At 31.3% G+C, this 19554-nt stretch overlaps 2 protein-coding genes across 6 annotated transcripts; both read right to left on the bottom strand.

Annotated features, from left to right (window-relative positions):
• Nucleotides 1-153: 153 nt before the first annotated feature.
• On the bottom strand, nucleotides 154-5840 carry LOC105341831 (uncharacterized). Of its 2 annotated transcripts, none has more exons than XM_066066509.1 (9): nucleotides 5481-5840; nucleotides 5066-5252; nucleotides 4661-4782; nucleotides 4227-4371; nucleotides 3819-3965; nucleotides 3451-3660; nucleotides 3119-3340; nucleotides 2666-2762; nucleotides 154-2503 (listed from the first exon to the last, which is right to left on the bottom strand). In XM_066066509.1, the coding sequence occupies exons 1-9, from the start codon at nucleotides 5487-5489 to the stop codon at nucleotides 1432-1434; spliced, it is 2211 nt and encodes a 736-aa protein (XP_065922581.1). In that variant the 5' UTR covers nucleotides 5490-5840; the 3' UTR covers nucleotides 154-1431. The 2 variants fall into 2 exon arrangements, with proteins under 2 accessions (XP_065922581.1, XP_011446863.3); XM_011448561.4 differs by having other exon boundaries at nucleotides 156-2503; nucleotides 5066-5260; nucleotides 5481-5837.
• Nucleotides 5841-7960: 2120 nt separating this feature from the next.
• On the bottom strand, nucleotides 7961-14958 carry LOC136270084 (uncharacterized). Of its 4 annotated transcripts, none has more exons than XM_066066513.1 (9): nucleotides 14800-14958; nucleotides 14385-14579; nucleotides 14133-14254; nucleotides 13782-13896; nucleotides 13389-13526; nucleotides 12872-13096; nucleotides 12628-12783; nucleotides 10074-10170; nucleotides 7961-9858 (listed from the first exon to the last, which is right to left on the bottom strand). In XM_066066513.1, exons 1-9 carry the CDS (start codon nucleotides 14876-14878, stop codon nucleotides 9507-9509), a joined length of 1479 nt encoding a protein of 492 aa, XP_065922585.1. In that variant the 5' UTR covers nucleotides 14879-14958; the 3' UTR covers nucleotides 7961-9506. The 4 variants fall into 4 exon arrangements, with proteins under 4 accessions (XP_065922585.1, XP_065922584.1, XP_065922583.1 ...); XM_066066512.1 differs by having other exon boundaries at nucleotides 13389-13535; XM_066066511.1 differs by having other exon boundaries at nucleotides 13752-13896.
• Between the last annotated feature and the right edge of the window lie 4596 nt (nucleotides 14959-19554).

Raw genomic sequence — 19554 nt, forward strand, 5'->3', positions numbered from 1 at the left:
AAACGTTATGTAAGGAGTTACTGTACAGCTTGTAAGGATAAACTACAGGGATTAAGTTAAAAACAATTTTAAATATTAGCACTGCAACGCTTTTATCAACAGTATTTACAATTGTCGACGAATCCATGGATTTGAAAACAACGCCTGTAGAAATGCATGGAAGTACGTTTAATTTATTATTTATTAATCAAATAAAAACACAAACCTCACTTGTTGATTTTAGTTATCAAATTTTATTTAATATTGAAAACCAATGTTTGCAATGTATGCAATATCTATTTTAAAATAAAATTGGCAAGAGTGTGCATTTGGTGTAATTTTAACATTCTACATGATCCCCTTAATCTAAACATCTTTGATCAAGAAAATCGTTCATAACAAAATTACTTGTTCATAAATACACTGTACCAATAATGCTTTTCATGAGTTTAAGCATCTATGTCTATAAAAATTTGATAACAGAAGTTAAATAAAAATCACGATGGTAACTTGAATAAATGGATATGTTGAATTTTTTCATAATTCACAAATAATTTCTAGTATATTGGCCCATCGTAATTTTTACTCGCACTATTAAGAATTTCTATAAAATATAAAACTTACAATTACAACAAATATTTTAAAGCTTAAATCGGTTTTAATCGAACGTATATATTTATTTTTTTCTGTCTTAGTTTGCAAATTCTGCACTTTAAGATCCCAAAGTTTGTTGTTGGTCATATCAAAAAATGAATAACTAATAAAATATCGACAATAGCTAGAAAAACATTTCATTTTATTTTGTGACGAAACATGTTTGCAAGAATTTTTATCAAAATCTTTGAAGTAAAGTCACGAAGTCTTGATTGCTAAAAAATATCAAACACTTATGTTAGTTTTTTATTTTAATATAAGATTATGTTTTTCATTTCATTTTTTTTTAATTTATTGATTTCGAAGCATATAATCTAATATTGTTTTTCATGATTTTTTTCATAAATATGTTAATACATATACGCAACTTTTTAATAATAGCAACTTTTGGTCTTCAATTTTTAATTTTAATTTGCAACAAACAATTATTTTACCCATTTTTTTTTTCAGAAAAAAATCTTGCTAAAAGATTAAGACTTTTTGTCGGCCTTTTTTTCCTAAATATTTCATAGATCCAACAAAATAGTTTCGCTAAGCCAACTTAAAAAGTTACGGTAAACTTATTAGTACTATTGGCTGTAAATTCTACTGTGTGTCAAGATATTAATTCAGAGGGGCAGTAAATCAAATCTCAAAATTCCTCAAATGATCATGCAGGCTACATGTAAGTATGATATGTTTACAGTAATTAAACATAAAACATGTTGTACGTATGCAAATATATGTGTCTGAATTTCTTATCCTTTGTCAATGATACTAAATTATGATATCGTTTGTAATCAGTAAAGAAACAACCGTTCATTTATTTAAACCGTTTTCTGTGTCATCTGTCGACGTTTCCACATAGTCACGTATACTGCCCAACGTATCATAATAACCTTGCTCGGATTTTCTTGAACTTCTGCGATTTCTTCTCGTATGGTCATATAAAGATTCGCGTTTATCAGATTCTTTAGTTTCTGTCAAAAATGGAGCAATATACCCACTAGAGTCATACACAGGTGCAGGCTGCTTTGAGGTTTCCTGTCCTTTGGAATGATCACTATTTCTTGATTTTATTTGCGGGGCAGATACTGTTGCTTTAAGAGCGGAATGACTCGATCGATTACTACCTGTTGCTCTACGAGGCTTGCTCCGTAAACTCACTGCAGTTCTTTTCTTATTCAAGTCGACCTCAAATCCCTCTTGGACAGTTTGTAAATTTCCCTCCTGTGAATGAATAATACGCGATATTCTCGAAGGTTCATAATTTGCAGCCCTCCCGCCAACCCATTTTGACAAAGGAATTCTGTTGCTAACACGCATTGTTGCTGAACCGTGCCTATTCCCAAATGTTTCGCTTGGAGACGGATTAGGTTCTAACACATGGTACACATTGTCATTAGATTTTTCGACATCTTCATAATCATCCTTTACTTTTTCGCTATTCTTGAGTTTTTCGAGAATATGATACTCATGTTGTGGAACCACGTCTGGAATATTCTGTGAGGTTTTTGGTTGTGAAACAGCTGGTGTTGCTTCATCATACATTTGTATGACACTTTCGATCACATTAAAATCGGATTTTCTCCTAACCGGAAGATCAGATAATCTTGAAGCACCTATTGTCCCATTCGGTGAATCTCCAACAGGTACGCGTGGCAAACTTCTTTTCTTCTCTTTTTCTTCTTTCCTCCTTGAGCTTCGTTTTTTCTTTCTTTCAGGGAGTGAAATGGGTTCGGTATACAATGGCCGATCGGAAAGAGTTGAAATTGTATCTCCCTCTGGGAAAGCATTGTATACGTTCCCAATCTCCGTGTAAACGCCATCAGAATCTATGGTGTCAGTGTTTGAGGCATTTAGAATGGCTCTTCGTTTTTTCCTTAATGTTCTGCAAAGGAAAAAAGAAGACTGATTAATAAATATATCTTTATAATATATTATTTTTTTTCAAATAGAATTAAAAGTTTTATTAATTAATTAAGTTGATAAATATGAAATTCTGTACTTCAATCCTGAAATTTACATAATTACTATATTATGATACACTTACAGAACTATCCAGCATACTCCAAGTATTATTAGAGCTACGAGGATGATGGCAAAAATTGCAATGATAATGAACCAATCAAAGCTCACCGATGTAACATCTGTTAAACAAAATAAAGAAAAAGGCATGATAAAAATTATATGCCATTATGTATATGTATCTTAAAAGAATTTATTACATATTTTAATCCTTTTTGTGTCGATTAATTCTTTTGTAGCCTTTTGTTTTATGCAAAAGCCCATGCCAATTGTAATTTCAACAGTTATGCGTAAATTAAAATAATGTATCATTACATTGAAAAATTAAAAATCAAATTAAAATCTACTGCACTATGGTGCAAACATTTGATCAATTTAACTATTTCAGTTCAAAATGTATGCTTGACGTTTCTCTTTAATCTGTTAAAAAATATTTTTGTATAAAAAATATGTTGGGTTAATTTCTCATTGTCTTTACCAGCATTGTCTATTATATTTCCTATTGATGTTATCGTTGAGGTTGACCCAACTGTGTGAGTATTAGTAGATGATATGGACGACGACAGAGTAGTAACCTCAGTACTTTGTACTTCACAGAGAACAGGTAAACTCTCATTACAGTTGCGATATGACAGAACAAGTTGTCCAAGGATGTTTACTCTTCCGGCCACACAATGTACGTCATTTCCCGCGGGTTTAGCTAAGGAAAATTACAAATAATACAGAATTCAATATTTTTGCAGGTAGATCTTACATGTGCATTAACATGTATAAATATGATTTTAAAAAATATTCTACATATTCATGTACCTGCTCCAAACTCCATCTTGTGCCTGCGAAGATATCCAACCCAAAACCGATCTCCTACTATTGGCTGATTAAGGTCCGCCAATCGAAATCGAAAAATAACAAATTCAAGCAGTCCAAACTGGTTTCCATAACTATTGTCTACAGCTTCGTACCAGGAATCAACAGGTAAAGTATACAAGCGAAAACTATGAGAAGCTGGAAATGCCAGACCTAGTTGGAAAATACCCTTATTTTGTTGAATTGTATGTCAACTTGTAAAAAAAAATTACATACATTTTGTATAACATATCATAATGATGAAAGCCTTTGTACTTGACCATAATGATGTGAATGAAAGATAATTATGTGAGAATCTTGGTATTTCTTACGTGTTCGATAAGTATACCCCAAGCCTGGTGTACTGCAAGGTAAAACAACAGGTGCCCGGAAGCCGTAGTAGCTTGTGCTGTCCTCGGTGAAGATCCCAGTATACATGGAAGCTAGGCATTCCTCTACACCCCCAAACTCTGCAGTGACTGTCAGGAAGAGAAAGAAAAACCACAAAGGGAAATATTATTACATGTTTAATAACAGTACAGTAAGTTAAGAAATTTTGTTTTTACATACACAACAAAAATTCCATTTCATACTGGAGCTTCCTTAATTTTAATGTACATATTAAGATAAATTAAAAATTAATGTTTTTGAAATTTATTGCCAAAGAAGTTGAAAAAGTAGGAAGGGATATGTCGATCAAACGTCAGTTATTATACAAACATACAATACATGTATATTACCTAGTTGATAATTCATTATGGATATTAGGTTGTTTGTTAAATTTTCTCCACAGAAGTCCTCATTATTTCCTGAACATCTCTGAGGATAGCATCTCCCAGTGCTTTCAGATGGAAACGAGTTATTGAGGCAGTAGCATCCATTGTGCTGAATAAATAGATAAGAGATGATAGTTCGTGCATAGTGAATATTTCAATTTGTTCGATATTTATTAATTCATTTTTATGATAACCTTGAAAGTTAGTAAACACAAAAAATTCATTTTTATTTACAATTATGGTCTTCTTCAAACAAGTGCATTATGTTTTTAAATCTATAAAGCGGTTGAAGAGTCTATTTTGCAATTTAAAGAATGAATCTTTCCTTTTATATTTTCACGCACTTTTGAATGAACAATGAAACAATGTTTAAGAGTACTTGTAAATATAGTACTTACACTCAGTGAAAAGTATGTCAGTCCATCACAAAACTGAAAACAATTGAATACATTAACTTGCTCCAAAGTAGCCTGCCTTTCGGTGAGACTCGAAAGTGTTTCCCCTGTGACCCTTACACATCCTATAGGGAGAACAGTAATCGTCACATATAAATTCTCTATCAACTTTGTAACAGAAAACTTTTACATTGAAACATTTTGGGTATAAAACATTTCGACCAAGAGACAGAATGAAATACTTTTTTTTTTTATCAATGAAAGACATACACAATATCAAAACAAAGCACAGGAACCTGACGTCATAAATTTTCTCATAATATCAATAAACAGTCTATACCTAGATAGAAGGTAATTATTTTTATTCATTACAAAAAAATGATAACGTCATGTGCCTGTGACACAAACCTAGCATTTTTATCCAGGGGGTATAGAAAGCATAGGCTGCAATCCATGATAACCGGTTAATATCGCCGGACGACGACACATTCACGGCAATGTCGGAAGACGTGTTCAGAGGATTCCTGGATCCCAATGGCGAACCACAAAACTGCATAGCAGATTGCCAGTCACCCTCTGATTGGGTGATATTTGCCTGGATAACTAAAACATTGAAATAGAATCAAACACATAACCTAATTTGTCCGACATTCTGAAATCTACGTTTTTGATTGACTGTAATTCTCTTACGAAACTTTTGAAAAATACACTATATTATACTAATTACTTATACTGATATACTAACATCACCATTTAATATAATAAATGACAAACTAAGAAAAGGAACATCGGACAAATGACTAACATACATTAATGTACTAACCGTTCTCATTGCAAATTCCAAATTTAATGAAACCAACGGCAACAATACACGATGCACAAATAAAAAGACGCCATTCCATTATTTACTATTCTCTTTTCTTCATTTCACAAGGATACGAAATAAGAGAATTTGTGTACAGCCGGAAGCTGTGTTTCGGTAGTGATCGGAAACGCAGTACAAATTTTAACACGATGTCCGCATTATATTATTAAGAAGAGGAAATTATTATCTTCAGACAGTGATGCATATATACTTGTTGATACTACACACAGTCTTATTCGGGTTTGTTTCACTTATAATTATAGAATACGCAATATTTTGATATCATTTGCCCGTCGCTTTTATTATTTTTTTTCAATAAAAAAATTTAAATCCAACACTGTATCGCAGATTGCCGGGCACCTTCTGATGAGCGATATCTGACCAAGTCACCAAACATTAAACACTGGATTAAAAATAACTTGTTATATAACTGTTTTTTCATGATAACATTTTAACATTTGTTTGATTAAGAAATACATTGCAAAGGATATAAATAAACTTTATCATACTAATATCTTCAAATATTTTGAACAAATCTATCTTTATAGGAACATTAAATTTTCTCCACACAAATACTTTTACAGTGCCCATGGCAAAATCCGATTCCGCACTTATTTGTACTTCCAATTAATGTAGAAGCACATATTTTCGTTAGGTCAAAATTTCGTTGTTTTTTAACCAATTAAAATTTCGTTGGCATTTAATTTCGTCATAACGTAATCTCTTTGTATTTATTAATACTTGGGTTAAAAATTCGTAAGGGATTTAATTTCGTTGATATATCCTGCCAACGAAAATAACGAAATAAATTCTTAACGAATATTTCTGCTTCTACAGTAATATAGAGAAACGAATGGCTTCAGCCGATATTTAATTTAATTTCTAATACTGGTCGCGAATACGCCATTTTGATCTTGAATAATATTTTTATCACCCGATTCCAAGAAAACTATCTTTGACTCATTTACAATGCATGGTGCAAAATTCATTTATTCTTAATTTGGTTGTATTATAATCAGTAATGTGGAGTAAATGAATGACGTACATGTAAGCCGGCAGTTTAGTTTCTAAGACTGATCGCGAATACGCCATTTTGATCTTGATTAATATTCTTCTTCATCCCATATTTTGTACTATTAATGATGGAACGTCACAGCATTGATGTTATACTATATTTCAAGACTACTGTATTGATTCTTTAAGGTTTAAAATTGGCATGTTATTGTCAAATTGAGATTGAACTTTTCAAAGTTTCTTTGTTCAAAACTGTAGTCAAGTTGTAAGTTTTTATTTTAAAAGATATCAGTGACATTTTTAAAAAAAAAATTTATTGCAGAAAATTTCCTTTTTGAATTCAAAATGCAAAATTCAAAACTTTGAATGTTTTCCTCGCCTTCATTTGACTGCATTTAGCATATGATTTAGAAACGTTTGATTATTTGATTAAAGGATTTGACTCCGAATCATGATCACTCCTCTTGAAGTATTGGTTGTTTCTAAGTACCAAGTGTGCGACTATATGTGATAAGTTAAGTACATACAGAAATAACCCTGATGTAAATTCGTAAAGCGTTTTCATTAAGTCATAACAAGTATTGTTTTCTTTTTTAAAATTTGAAAAGCACTGTAAAGTTTTTTCCCAATAAACATGAAACGCCCACCCCTTTACTAAAAAGCACGTTTAACTCTGCATTTTGTAACCAAGTGCATTTAAAGCTGTTTTGTTAAAAGCTTGTGATGAAATTCTTTTTTAAAAAGGTTGCATTTTTAGAAGATTTTTTAAGAGATAAAATAATTGAAGTCTTTTCTGTTTTTGGTGCATGTATAGTGTCTTTGTTTGATAGCATTAGTGTACATTGTTTCTGACATTATATCACTATAGATCTTGTAAACATTGCTCTATATCTCATTGTAAGTTGATTGCATTACAAATGCATCATTTATATGTTCTACTTAAGAAATAAAAAGAAAAAATTAAAAAAGTTTAATCTCAAATCGTGTGTAAATTCCTGCAAGTTAAAATACTGTTTCTGTTGTATAATGTACATCAATTATCTATTTGACCATCCGATTTGCATAAAGATTAAGGTGCTTATATCGACTAAGAGTTATTTCCCTTCATATGTAGCAGTTAGCCTACGAGTTAAAGTTGGCTTTTTTTCCTATACAGACGTTTAGCCATATCTGATCTTTAAAAGAAAATACTTGAATATTCTCCTTGGTAATACCAACACTTTTTTATAAATATGAAGGTTTATTCCCTCCTTGGTTAAATCATCTTTACTTTTGTTTCTTACATGGCTGGAACTCAATTTCAATCCATTTTTGCAGTTATAGCTAATTAGTTTCTAAATATACTGTGAGTATTTCAAAACTAAACAAAGATATAAAATTTTACCTAGTTACCCCCTTCCAAAAAAATCCTCTTAAACATAAAAAGCAGTGCCATAATCTTTAAATTGTTACCCAACTTATATGTGCACAAACATTTAGGATTTTACTTTACAAAGTTTCCTAAAATGAAAATTTTCTAATAAAAATATAGTTGAAACATTGCGCACATGCATTGTTCTTCCTCCGTCATTCAAAAATGATGGATTAAGGACAATCAAATGAATATCTAATATTCTCTCTTTTTTGTTTTAAAATTGCTTATTCTACTTTTAATATCGGACAAATTGATTGACATGTCAATTGTTTTATTGTACGATCACGCAAGAATTGTCTCCATTATTGACGATTTATTCTTTCTTCTATAATACAGGTCATTAGCAATAATGCATTGCCATGAGTGACTTCCTTTTAACATTCTTGTGTACAATTCTACATGGTACATCCACATAATGTTTTTTCTTCATCTTTTTTTAAATGAGCTAGCGTCAATTTCTCTCGACCAAAACGGTATATCAAAAGTATTTCCTTCTTCTCTTTAATATTCTAGAATAAATTAATGTTATTTAACAGATTATTTGCCATGAACCGTCATAAATTTGTTATTCTAAGGATGGAGTATCTACGAAATCATTGATTATTCTGTATCGTCTTTACAATGCTCTCCTTGTTCAACCGGAAGCTGTTTTGACGTGACTTCGTCTATACATGTACCATGCAGCCTTTCTGACTGTAATGCTTCTCCTGATGACAGCACAATACTTGAATAACCTTTATTTTGTCTTTCCGATAGATCATCTAGTGAAATTTTTGAATGACCTTTTGATTTCATTGCTGAAAAACCTACATTGTCGAATGACATATCTGTATAACCCAAGCTCTTTCTTGGTAATATGTCTATTAATATTTCATTAAAAGTTCGTGGATCGGGAAATATTTGGTGGCATCTCTTTACAATCTCTATTTTTTTTCTGGTTGATATATCATAAAGTGGCATTTCTACACGAAGCTGATTATTTCTTTCAGAAATTTACAAGGAATTGTTCCAATATAACCCTGATCTTTTCTCACTGATGTGTTACTTTATGAAGTTTTGATACCACTTTCACTGTTTCTCTCTGATAAATTGACCTATAGGGTATCCAATCCATATTAAGTCCTAATTTTATTTAACCTTGAACATCAGGTATTAATTAAATCCTCTTAAATTAATTCAAAGCATTTTAGAGTAGGAAAAGATTTACTGAGAGAAATGTTCATGAATATTATTAACAAAGCAGTAATAAATTATTGTAGAGAATAAGGGTCTATGGGGACAAGCGCATTTGAAAGAAGTACATGTAAATACTAAGAATATCAATACATGCTCAGGTGGAAAGATGTGATTTATCATTTGAAATGGAAAAACTATTTGAAACAAATTTTATACCAAATATAAATTTTTAGCATTGAATTTTATAGATTAAAAGCAAAGTGGAAACTCACGCTGATACTTAAACACATTGTTACTTAAACATGAAAATGACGTCAAAGTAACTGAGCATTAGGTCCATACATATATGTCATGCATCCAGATTCATTGAAGCTGGGCTATTATGGATCGGGAGTTGGATTCTCTAGTGACATATCAACATAACTCTGGCGTTCAGTCGTCGTTGATAACATTTCAACAGACATCCTATTCAGCCTCTTCTCTTGGTCCCTTTTAGGGGATTTCAACCAGGCCTTTGGACGCATTTCAAAATAGCCCGATATCCTTTGTTGGGTATCCGTGGAAGGTATTTCAGTTAAATTTGGTGTAATGTCACTCGCTAGCACCTCTGAATATATGGATGCCTCCACGTTTTTGTTAAATAATACAGAATAGACTGGTTTATCGTTGATTGTTGATGGTTGCTGTTCATAATGTGAATAATCATGTTGTAATTTTTGCTTTCGAGTTGACCTAGAAAATTGGAAAAACTGGCTTTTAAAGAGAAGGTAAAACATACCTTTTTAGATTTTGCATACTTTTTAAAAAGTTTAAAAATCATGACGGAAAAATCCCTTTGCTTAAATAAAAAAAATCATGTTTTTATAGAAATGGTTAATATACCTTTTTAGATTTTTGTATACTTTTCCAAAAATTTAGCATAATCATGACGAGAAATTCTCATTTACCTTATGAAGAAAACAATTGCAACAATACTCCCTAAACCCAGTAGCGTGGCCAGTGTACTTGTGGTGATGATCAATTCCTTGTCACTTGACGTTCCAACTGAAAATATATTAAAGTCCAAATTTTTCACAGCATACTCGACACCAATTTTTATTTGCGGCCAAAAAATTTCACGAAGTGCGTGTCATCACTTATATATCTCACTGAAGGAAGATTTTTTTTTTCGTATATTGAGAAAAGATCAGTTCATGACAATCGCAATACATTATGTGACATAACTTTTGAATTAATTAGTTTAGTATTAAGGACGTCGTTTACTCAGGGTTTGAGTTCTCAAATCCGGATTGTCAAAAAGTTTAATTTTAAGAGTAAAATTTGTTTTGAATACAAAAAGTATTTATGAAATGAATTATTATTGGCATAATAATCGATATTTGTCTTAAATTATGGAATAAGCTCTGACAAAGTTTGACTTTTAGCAAAACTGAGGAAATTTGAACTAAATTTTTCAAATTTTGTTTTCCACTGAAAGATTTTTGGTAGTACTATAATATTTAAAGTTAAGATTTTATTTGTTAGTCAACATAATTTTGCATATTTTCTGTTGGTTTTCTCTTGCTTTTTCGTTTAGATAATCGTATGGCACACACTTCAAAAATATTGAAAAATGCTTAAAAATAAAAGACACCATATCTCAAAATTTTGATCATTGACCTCATAAAAATTTTATGCCAGCAGAGAAAGGTCAATATACTTAGTTTAATACTATAATTGTTTTTAGCATTATCATCATTCAGTTTTTTGTTATATTGAATAAAATGTGGGTTGTAATTTGAAAACTGATAAAGGAAATTCGGACTAGAATATCCATAAAAATTGTGAATGAAAACTCAATGCTTTGTATCTATTTAATGGCACTACCATTCATAAACTGTATTTCATTTGTTAAAGGGTTAAGCAATTTGTATCATTTTCACAATTAAGAAAATCTCAATCATAATGTAAATTTTTTATGGATTTTTCTTAAATTTTTAAAAAATATTCAATTAACTCAAAAAGTAGGTCATTGACCTACTTTTTTGAAAGTAAAGAATAACACTACCATGTAAGGTCTTTAACAAAATAATTGGTTTTTCATTATCATCAGTGGAATTTTTTTCATTCTGAGTAAACGTAATTCTTAATGTGAATTTAAAAATATGAACATTACATCTTATATATGCATGACATTTACATATTGGTAAATAAAAGTCGAATACATACCGGTATACGTTCTATTTCATAGATTAACATATTTAGATATCATTACTTTGGAATATCTATACTTAAAAGTATAAATAGTTAAATAATTTATTTATATATACTGTGAAAAAAATAAAGTACCAGCGAAATGAATCAGTGACCGTATCATCGAACTGGTATTGTTTGAAAATGTGCTAAATGAACCCGTGCCGTATGCAATTTGCAAATGTTTACTATAAACGCTACTAAATGCGCGTTTATTCACGAAAACTACGCATTTATGTGCAAAAGTTTCTTATAGAGGTATCTCACTTCTAATGTTTTGTTTTTATTGCGCATGTGTTCGTTATATTTTATATAAATATGATTTTATTAATCTAATTCTCACAGAAAGATCATCATTACATTATAACAAAACATTCATTCAGAAAATACATTTGAATTCAAGAAACAAACAAGTTTTTTTTGGCAACTATTTTCTCGTGCAGAAGGGTTTTAGACGAAAATGACAGATACAAGCAATCACATTATTCACATTTTTAACATTTGATACGTTTGTGGCATGTTCTACAGGTCCTGTGTGACTTGTACAAAACTTAATTTTGAGAAAATGATAGACGTTACGCAAAAATTCATGCAAATATACAGAAAACGTCTGAATTTTTTTAGGTCAAATTTTGCGAGATTTTTACCTTTGAATCCATATATATAAAATTTGACATCACTGACCAGCATGTTTTATTATGTCAAAATGATACTGAATACATATCTAGGCAAAGTGGATAATTTTATAAAATTCTTGATATTCAAAATGTTTTTATTTCTAATCAAATGGTAACTACATGCATTATAGAAATTTTCTATTTCAATTGCAAAAATGTCACCAAAAATGTATGCAGTTTTGTACAATTTTTTTTCGTAATTAATCCCTCTATTCAGTGTGACTTTTGCGTATAATAACGATATTTCAAGAAAAAAGTTTGCTTAATCAAAGATACTGACAGCACATTATAATCAGGCTGAAATCGCATTTAAGGTATAAAAAGGTCAAATTAAATTGGCCATAACTCAGAGGGATGAACACTGACCTCCCAATATATTTGTATTTTTCAAGTATGCTTTGTCTACAGATTTCAATAATATACTGCTCAAGAAATTCTTGATACAAGAACTTTGAGGAGTGGGATACCTCAATTCTCGGGGGTCTTGCTTTTTTCGCAAACGTTGCATATCGCGAAAGTTTCTCGTTTATTCACGAATTTTTTTACGGAAATGAGCTTAATTGGCATTCATAAATTATCATTACCATCATACCATCATTGTCTATTAAATTTCGTGTCGTTGTTTTCGTCAAGGTTTCGTCACAGAGAACCGGTAAACTCTCACTGCAGTTGCGATATGACAGAACCAGTTGTCCTTTGTTGCTTATCCTTCCGGCCACACAGTGTACGTCACTTCCTGGTGGAATTTCTAAGAAAAAAGACAAATAATTAAGAATACAAAAAAGTTCTGCAGATCAACGCATCGAAATATATGTTGAAACGTTTATTACATATACCTGACGAAAATTCAATCTTGTGTCTGCGAAGAAATCCAACCCAGTAACGATCTCCTTCTAAAGGTTGATCAAGGTCCGTCAATGGAACTCGAAAAATAACAAATTCAAGCAGTCCAGACTGATTTCCATCAGACTGATTTCCATAGCTATTTTCTACAGCTTCCTGCCACGAATCAACAGGTACTGTATTCAAGCGAAAACTATGAGAAGCTGGAAATGCCAGACCTAGTTGAATAAAAATTCGATTGTTTTTTTTTCTACGTTCATCTACAGAGAAATATTAAAATTAAAAGTTGGATTCGTAAAAATTTGTTTTGCTTAATCTATACTTACACATTATTACCTATATACATGTGCCTGTAATTGACTTTGAATTGTATCTCTACTTTAGAAACGAATTAAATATATACTATACAATTATCAATTGGTCATCATAACAAAGCTTGACATTTTCTTAAACTTGATCATAATAATGTGAATGAAATATAACTATTTTATGATGCGGACATGTTCTCACGTGTTCGATAAGTATACCCCAAGTTTGGAGTACTGCAAGGTAAAACAACGGGTGCTCGAAAACCATAGTAGCTTGTGTTGTTTTCGGTGAAGATTCCCGTAAACATGGAAGCTAGACATTCCTCTTCACCCACAAACTCTGAAGTGACTATCTCAGGATTAGAAAAAATCCACAAATAGAAATATTAAAATATGAGATATTATCTAAAGATATACAGCAAAATATATTGAACATTTTAAAATTCAAATGTGCATATGATTATGAATAAAAGAAAATATATTGTCGAAGATTACTACCATTAGCGGTAGGAAAGAAACTAATAAAAGAAATGTAGATCAAGCGTCTGTAATCATTCAACAGTACCTATTTGATAATTCATTATGGATACCGTACTGCTTGTTAAATTTTCTCCACAAAAATCTTCATTATTTCCTAAGCATCTCTGAGGATAACATTTTTCGGCGCTTACGGATGAAACCGAGAGATTAAAGCAGTAGCATTCAGTTTGCTGAATTGAAAAAAAAGAGAGATTGTAGTTAGGAAATAGTAAATATTCAATGTGTTTGATATTTATTGAAATTACTTTTATGATACACATGAATATAAATTTACAGGTAAAAATGTTAATCGAAGTTACAATTATGATCTTGACTAATCAAAATTAGTTTATGAGGCTTTCACATTTCTTAAGTTGTTGAGGAGTCTATCTTGAAGTTCAAGTTTTTTTTAAAATATAGTACTTACACTAAGTGAAAAGTATTTCAGTCCATCACAAAACTGAAAACAATTGAAGATATTAACTTGCTCCAAAGTGACCTGCCTTTCGATGAGGCCCGAAAGTGTTTCACCAGTGATATTGACACATCCTATAATGATAACTACAATATCAAATACTCTCCTGACGATAAAGGTTTATTTTGCATTACCGATAAAAACATTTAACGATTGTTTGAATGATTGATGTTACCCACTTCTAGCAATGAAAGACATACACACCTAGCATTTTAATCCACGGGGTATACAAGGCATAGGCTGCAATCCATGATGACTGGTTAACTTCGCCGGACGACGACACGTTTACGCTGATGTCGGAAGACGTGTTCAGTGAATTCCTTGATCCAAATGGCGATCCACAAAACTGCATAGCGGATTGCCAGTCACCTTCGGATTGGCTGATATTCGCCAGGATAACTAAAACATTGAACGTAGGATCAAATGCATTAATATTACCTAATTGTCGGACGTTTATAATTCTATGTATTGTTATTGATTTTGATTTTGTAAAGGACTTTGTCAAAAACATTTATATTGTGGTTTTCTCCAACTAATATATAAATCTATTGTATAAATAACTTAAATAGTGTCACCGATAAAATTAACCTGTTTAGTAAATAAAGTTAATTATACTGACCGTTTCCATTGCAAAGTCCAATTTCAACAAAACCAACTGCAACAATATACGATGCACAAATAAAAAGACGCCATTCCATTATTTACTGATCTCTTTTCTTTATATCACAAGGATAAGAAATAGGAGAATTTGGGTACAACCGGAATCGGAAACACATGCACGAATCCTAAAACAGTGACTGCATTATATAAATGATAAAACACTTTCTTTATTGATTTGTTTACGGAATATGAAGGCGGATATTATTCAGAAAAAATACATAAACCCACTAATGCAATTGTCGCTACCTTCATAACACGCATGCGTCATCAAAGAGAGCATTTTATTGCTTGTATCAACATCTTTCTTTTTACAAATTAATAAATAGATAGGGAAAAGTAAGTAAAATGAATTACTGCTTATAAACATCAGTAATTTAGCTTTAAGAAACAGTCAAATCAACTACTGTGGGAATTTGAGTCTGACATCATCATGATTACTTCGTGCAGTCCGTTAATTCTTTTTAGGCCGATGAAGGTTTTTACCACTTGATAGATTTCAGTTCTGTCAGTTTCTACAATAAATTTTCGTAAGAAATAGATGAAATCAGACTTGGTGGAGATTAATATAGTATAAAAAAAAAATTTGTGAAAATTTTTGTTTTTCCCAATAAAAATCTTATTAAAAAATAAAAGGTTTATCTATGCATATCATTCATTTTAAAGTGGGTGTCATTGATTTAATTGATTTAATTGGCGTATATTTTTTTTATCCTGATATTCAAAATGATAAATTTTTAACAGTTAACACAGCAACAGGAAAGCATATGGTAATATCTTTGATATGAAATGTTACAGTGCTGTACAGTTTGTGGAAGTCAAAAATCTGCGTCAGAAGAAAAATGGTGTCGTTTATTGCTGTTTTAAATAAAAATCTGATTTTTAATTTCCGCATTCTGTAAAGTAATACTTAGTATCCCTGGAATAAAATACTATAGTATATACGCAACCCGTTGGTATTCTTCTTGTAGGGATTTATGATCATATACTGCAGTATCGACTAGGGTCAGAAATACGCAAAATTAGATTTACACGATAGAAGGACTGTTCTGCTACTACAGTGAAGTATCTGATATGTTAATGCAACTCAATCAATACTAATTCAGGACATTTTGGTGGAGTTGCTAAAAAAATATGCAATATTAAAAAAGCCAAGTTACTTCAAAACACAACAAGTTGATAAAATTATACAAAACAAAAACTTTTTTTATTTCATGACTTAAAACATTTTGTGACGGCATCTTTTGTTAAACCGAGTCTAGTAAATCTCTTATTGTCCTGCAACCCGCCAGTAAGCTCCATATAGCGGTCCTATAAGTGTCTACTTAATAGATGGCGCCATGTCATGTATTACATGTATTAGACTCCTGCAGATAATTGGGGTGAACACAAACTCTCGGAAACACTAAAAAAAATAGTAGATAAAAAAAACCACAACTACTGGTTCTTCTAATCTCACGGGAATGTATTAGCTTTCACGTGCAAACTGCACAGAATATCCACAAGAAATGAATTTCTAGATCCAAAAAACGAAGAGAAAATTGTAGCAAAATCAAAATTTTATTGCACGAATTTTAAAAGAGTTGGAAGCGCTCGATTGAGATCGTTCTTTTATATGAATTTAAGTTTGAAAAGAATTTTAAATGAAATAGGCATTCATGTGTCAATGTTTTAAAATTTGACCCCTCCAGAATCACATCATCATCTGTGTGTTGTTTTACAAAAATGTCCAATGTGCAGAAATTTCGAAATATGCTCACCTTTGCTAGTGTGTTTTAATGATACAATATGGACTAAAATGACCAATGCAAAAAAAAAAAACATTTTGTTTATCTATTCTAAATATGATTGTGTGTTTTAACAAGTGTTTCTTTATTCAATATTAAGGTTTTATTTTACTTGTCTAAACGCAAAATGATCTGTTTTTTTGCCTAATGCTTTTTGTTATTAACTTATTTGATATGTAAATAAAATGAAGGAGACCGATAGAAAAATCTGTTCACAAGCAACCAGGCAAAAAGATGTGTTTAGCTAGTGATAAGCCTCAAGCTGCCCATTCTGTTAGATAGTGTACTGTCCTTGGCGCTGCACGCCTCGGACTACATGTACAATGTTAGAATGTTTTCGGCTTATAGTTATTGCATTAAATGTTCTTACACAAAAATACATTGGTTATTTTGTTTAATGTTGTGGATTTTTTCTGCTACCTACATGCAAGATAAAATATATCAGTATGCAAAATGTATGTTGACAGGATATTCTATATACGTGCAAGATAATTACATTTTTAACAAGCAAGTTACAAAATAATATGTATAGATACCCCAATGTATAATTTTTTTAATTGACTAATGCCAGTATCTGACATCATACGAGCACGTTGCAACATACAGTAACAATTGACAGAAATATTTTGCATTTAAACTAACCCAGCGGGCATTTCAACGTTGAAACAACGTTGTTTCAACGTCAGGCATCAACGTTGAATCAACGTTGAAATAAGGTTGCATATGAAAGTTGAGGCAACGTTGAAAATGTAACGTTGTTTCAACGTCAAAATTCAACGTTGATTCAACGTAGAAAATGTGTTGAAATCTGGTTTAAAATATATAGATATGACAATGAAAAAAAGTTAAAATTAAGTGATTTATGTAAAAAGTTGTTTATAAACATATCGTCTTTTAATACGTTGTGCTGTTTTATGTGTTTTGACAATTTATTTAAAAAATCCAAATGTATAAAGTCGACCTTTATTTAAATCCTAGAAGTATTTGAGTATATCCTTTGCTAAACAACTTGTGTATTAAGTCCTCGTTAAAAAGTTGAACTTGGCATTTCAAAATGTTTTAAATAAGGCTGTAGGAGAAACCACGTACATTCCGCCAAATGGTAGCCATGCTTGTTTTCCATGACATGAAACAAAGGATGTCAACACAAAAACGTAGAATCCACAATAGTCAGTTCATCATATGCATTCTGCAGACTGATTTAAAAAATAACTCCCAAGATACTCCAGAGTAAAATATAAAATAGTCACAAATTAATCGTCCAAAAGCTAAAATCCCGGCATTTTACTGTACATAAAATATGTGTAGTGACTGCACGAGGTGTACCTAAGAACTGACTTTGTTCACCAATAGCGTCTTTAGCGGTCAAGCTGACATAGAGCAGCCTGGTAAATTGCATAACTCCCTTGATCAGCAGTGCTTGCAGTAGTGATAGGTCCGCGCATCCCCTTCTCACTGACCCAGTTAAAATGCAATTAGCCACTTGCAGTGCTCACAGCTCAATCTCAAATTTCTTGTATGAAAACAATCTTTTTTATATTCAAAATACTGAAAGTACTGATAGACGGAGGCATCATTTCGGAGGAAATTATACTAATGACAATATATGATTTTTTTTATTTAAGGAAAAACAGCGCGCTTACCCTTATCATGTTAGGATAATCGCAAAGCGGTTTATTATTATGGCATTTTAAGGTCGCGAGGATATTTTTCAGGTTGACATCAGAGTTAGGTAGATAATATTAAAAAAAATTGTGTTGTTCTCTTATCTTAACCTTATAAGCTTGCTAATATATTACTACTTAAATGTGTTTAATCTTTACAAAAAAGGAAGGAGGAAATTATTTTGCATCACAAAACAACATTGGAAACTCATTTTACTGTACATGTTATTAAATGCATACAACTCGAACTCAAAAAATACAACGCAAACTATTTATGTACACATTTCTTTTCTTGTGTATATTTAGTTTAAGTTGATATTATTTCCTGTGTATAGTGATTTGCAAACGAAAGGTTGAAAACGGTATATTTTAGAGGTTTCCACACCTGCTCAAGACAAAAGATAACCTCTAAATTGCAAACTACTTTGTCTAACTGTACAACACCCCCCCCCCCTTTCTATCTTGCAAAAGGAGTTTCTTCATTAATGAGTGTCGTCGATCCAGATATTCTCGTATTACGATCGGAGAGAGAGAGAGAGAGAGAGAGAGAGAGAGAGAGCGTTTTAGGCGTAATTTTACGTACATTCATTTAAAATATATACTAATATTATATATTTATAAAATTAGTATCCACAAAAGAATATAGTACATTGTGATTGAATCCAGCATGCATTTTCAGTCAAAGTCCACGTGTTACCCCTGTTAATCAAATCAACGCGCGAGGTCACCACGTGCTCCTTCCAAGATAAAGGAAAAACGTTTCGTTTCAAGTGAGGAGAACTGAATTATGCCTAACAATAAAGTATTCTACACTGTTTGTGATGTTTTGATTTCTAGCTAAGAGAAAAAAAGTATGTCTAACAAAGAAGTACATGTATTTTACACTGTTTGTGATGTTTGATTTCAAGGAAAGAGAAAGGAAGCATACTTAACAATGAAGTATTATACACTGTTTGTGATGTTTTGATTTCTAGTAAAGAGAAAAAAAATATGTCTAACAATGAAGTACATGTATTCTACACTGTTTGTGATGTGTGATTTTAAGTAAAGAGAAAGGAAGCATACTTAACAATGAAGTATTATACACTGTTTGTGATGTTTAATTTAAAGAATGATATACTGTGACAGTGTTTGTGAAGTTCGTATACTTCTTTTTTCTCAAAAGAAATCTCTCTCTCTCTCTCTCTCTCTCTCTCTCTCATTAAGCCTATGGACACAATAAACACATGAACTTAATTTTGCTATTTATTTTGAATTTGCAGAGAA

This window comes from Magallana gigas, chromosome 7, assembly GCF_963853765.1.
Source record: "Magallana gigas chromosome 7, xbMagGiga1.1, whole genome shotgun sequence".
NCBI classification, from domain to species: Eukaryota; Metazoa; Mollusca; class Bivalvia; order Ostreida; family Ostreidae; genus Magallana; species Magallana gigas.

What these genes read in the sequence shown, in the direction of transcription:
- LOC136270084 (XM_066066510.1), bottom strand. Translation starts at nt 14,878, where the DNA reads ATGGAATGGCGTCTTTTTATTTGTGCATCGTATATTGTTGCAGTTGGT. An exon ending in TGAAATACTTTTCACTTAGT is followed by an intron (nt 13,897 to 14,132) that starts GTAAGTACTATA and finishes TTTTCAATTCAG; the next exon opens with CAAACTGAATGCTACTGCTT. An exon ending in AAATTTAATAGACAATGATG is followed by an intron (nt 10,171 to 12,627) that starts GTATGATGGTAA and finishes ATATATTTTCAG; the next exon opens with TTGGAACGTCAAGTGACAAG.
- LOC105341831 (XM_011448561.4), bottom strand. Translation starts at nt 5,559, where the DNA reads ATGGAATGGCGTCTTTTTATTTGTGCATCGTGTATTGTTGCCGTTGGT. An exon ending in GGGGTATACTTATCGAACAC is followed by an intron (nt 3,661 to 3,818) that starts GTAAGAAATACC and finishes TTTTCCAACTAG; the next exon opens with GTCTGGCATTTCCAGCTTCT. An exon ending in GGAGTATGCTGGATAGTTCT is followed by an intron (nt 2,504 to 2,665) that starts GTAAGTGTATCA and finishes TTTCCTTTGCAG; the next exon opens with AACATTAAGGAAAAAACGAA.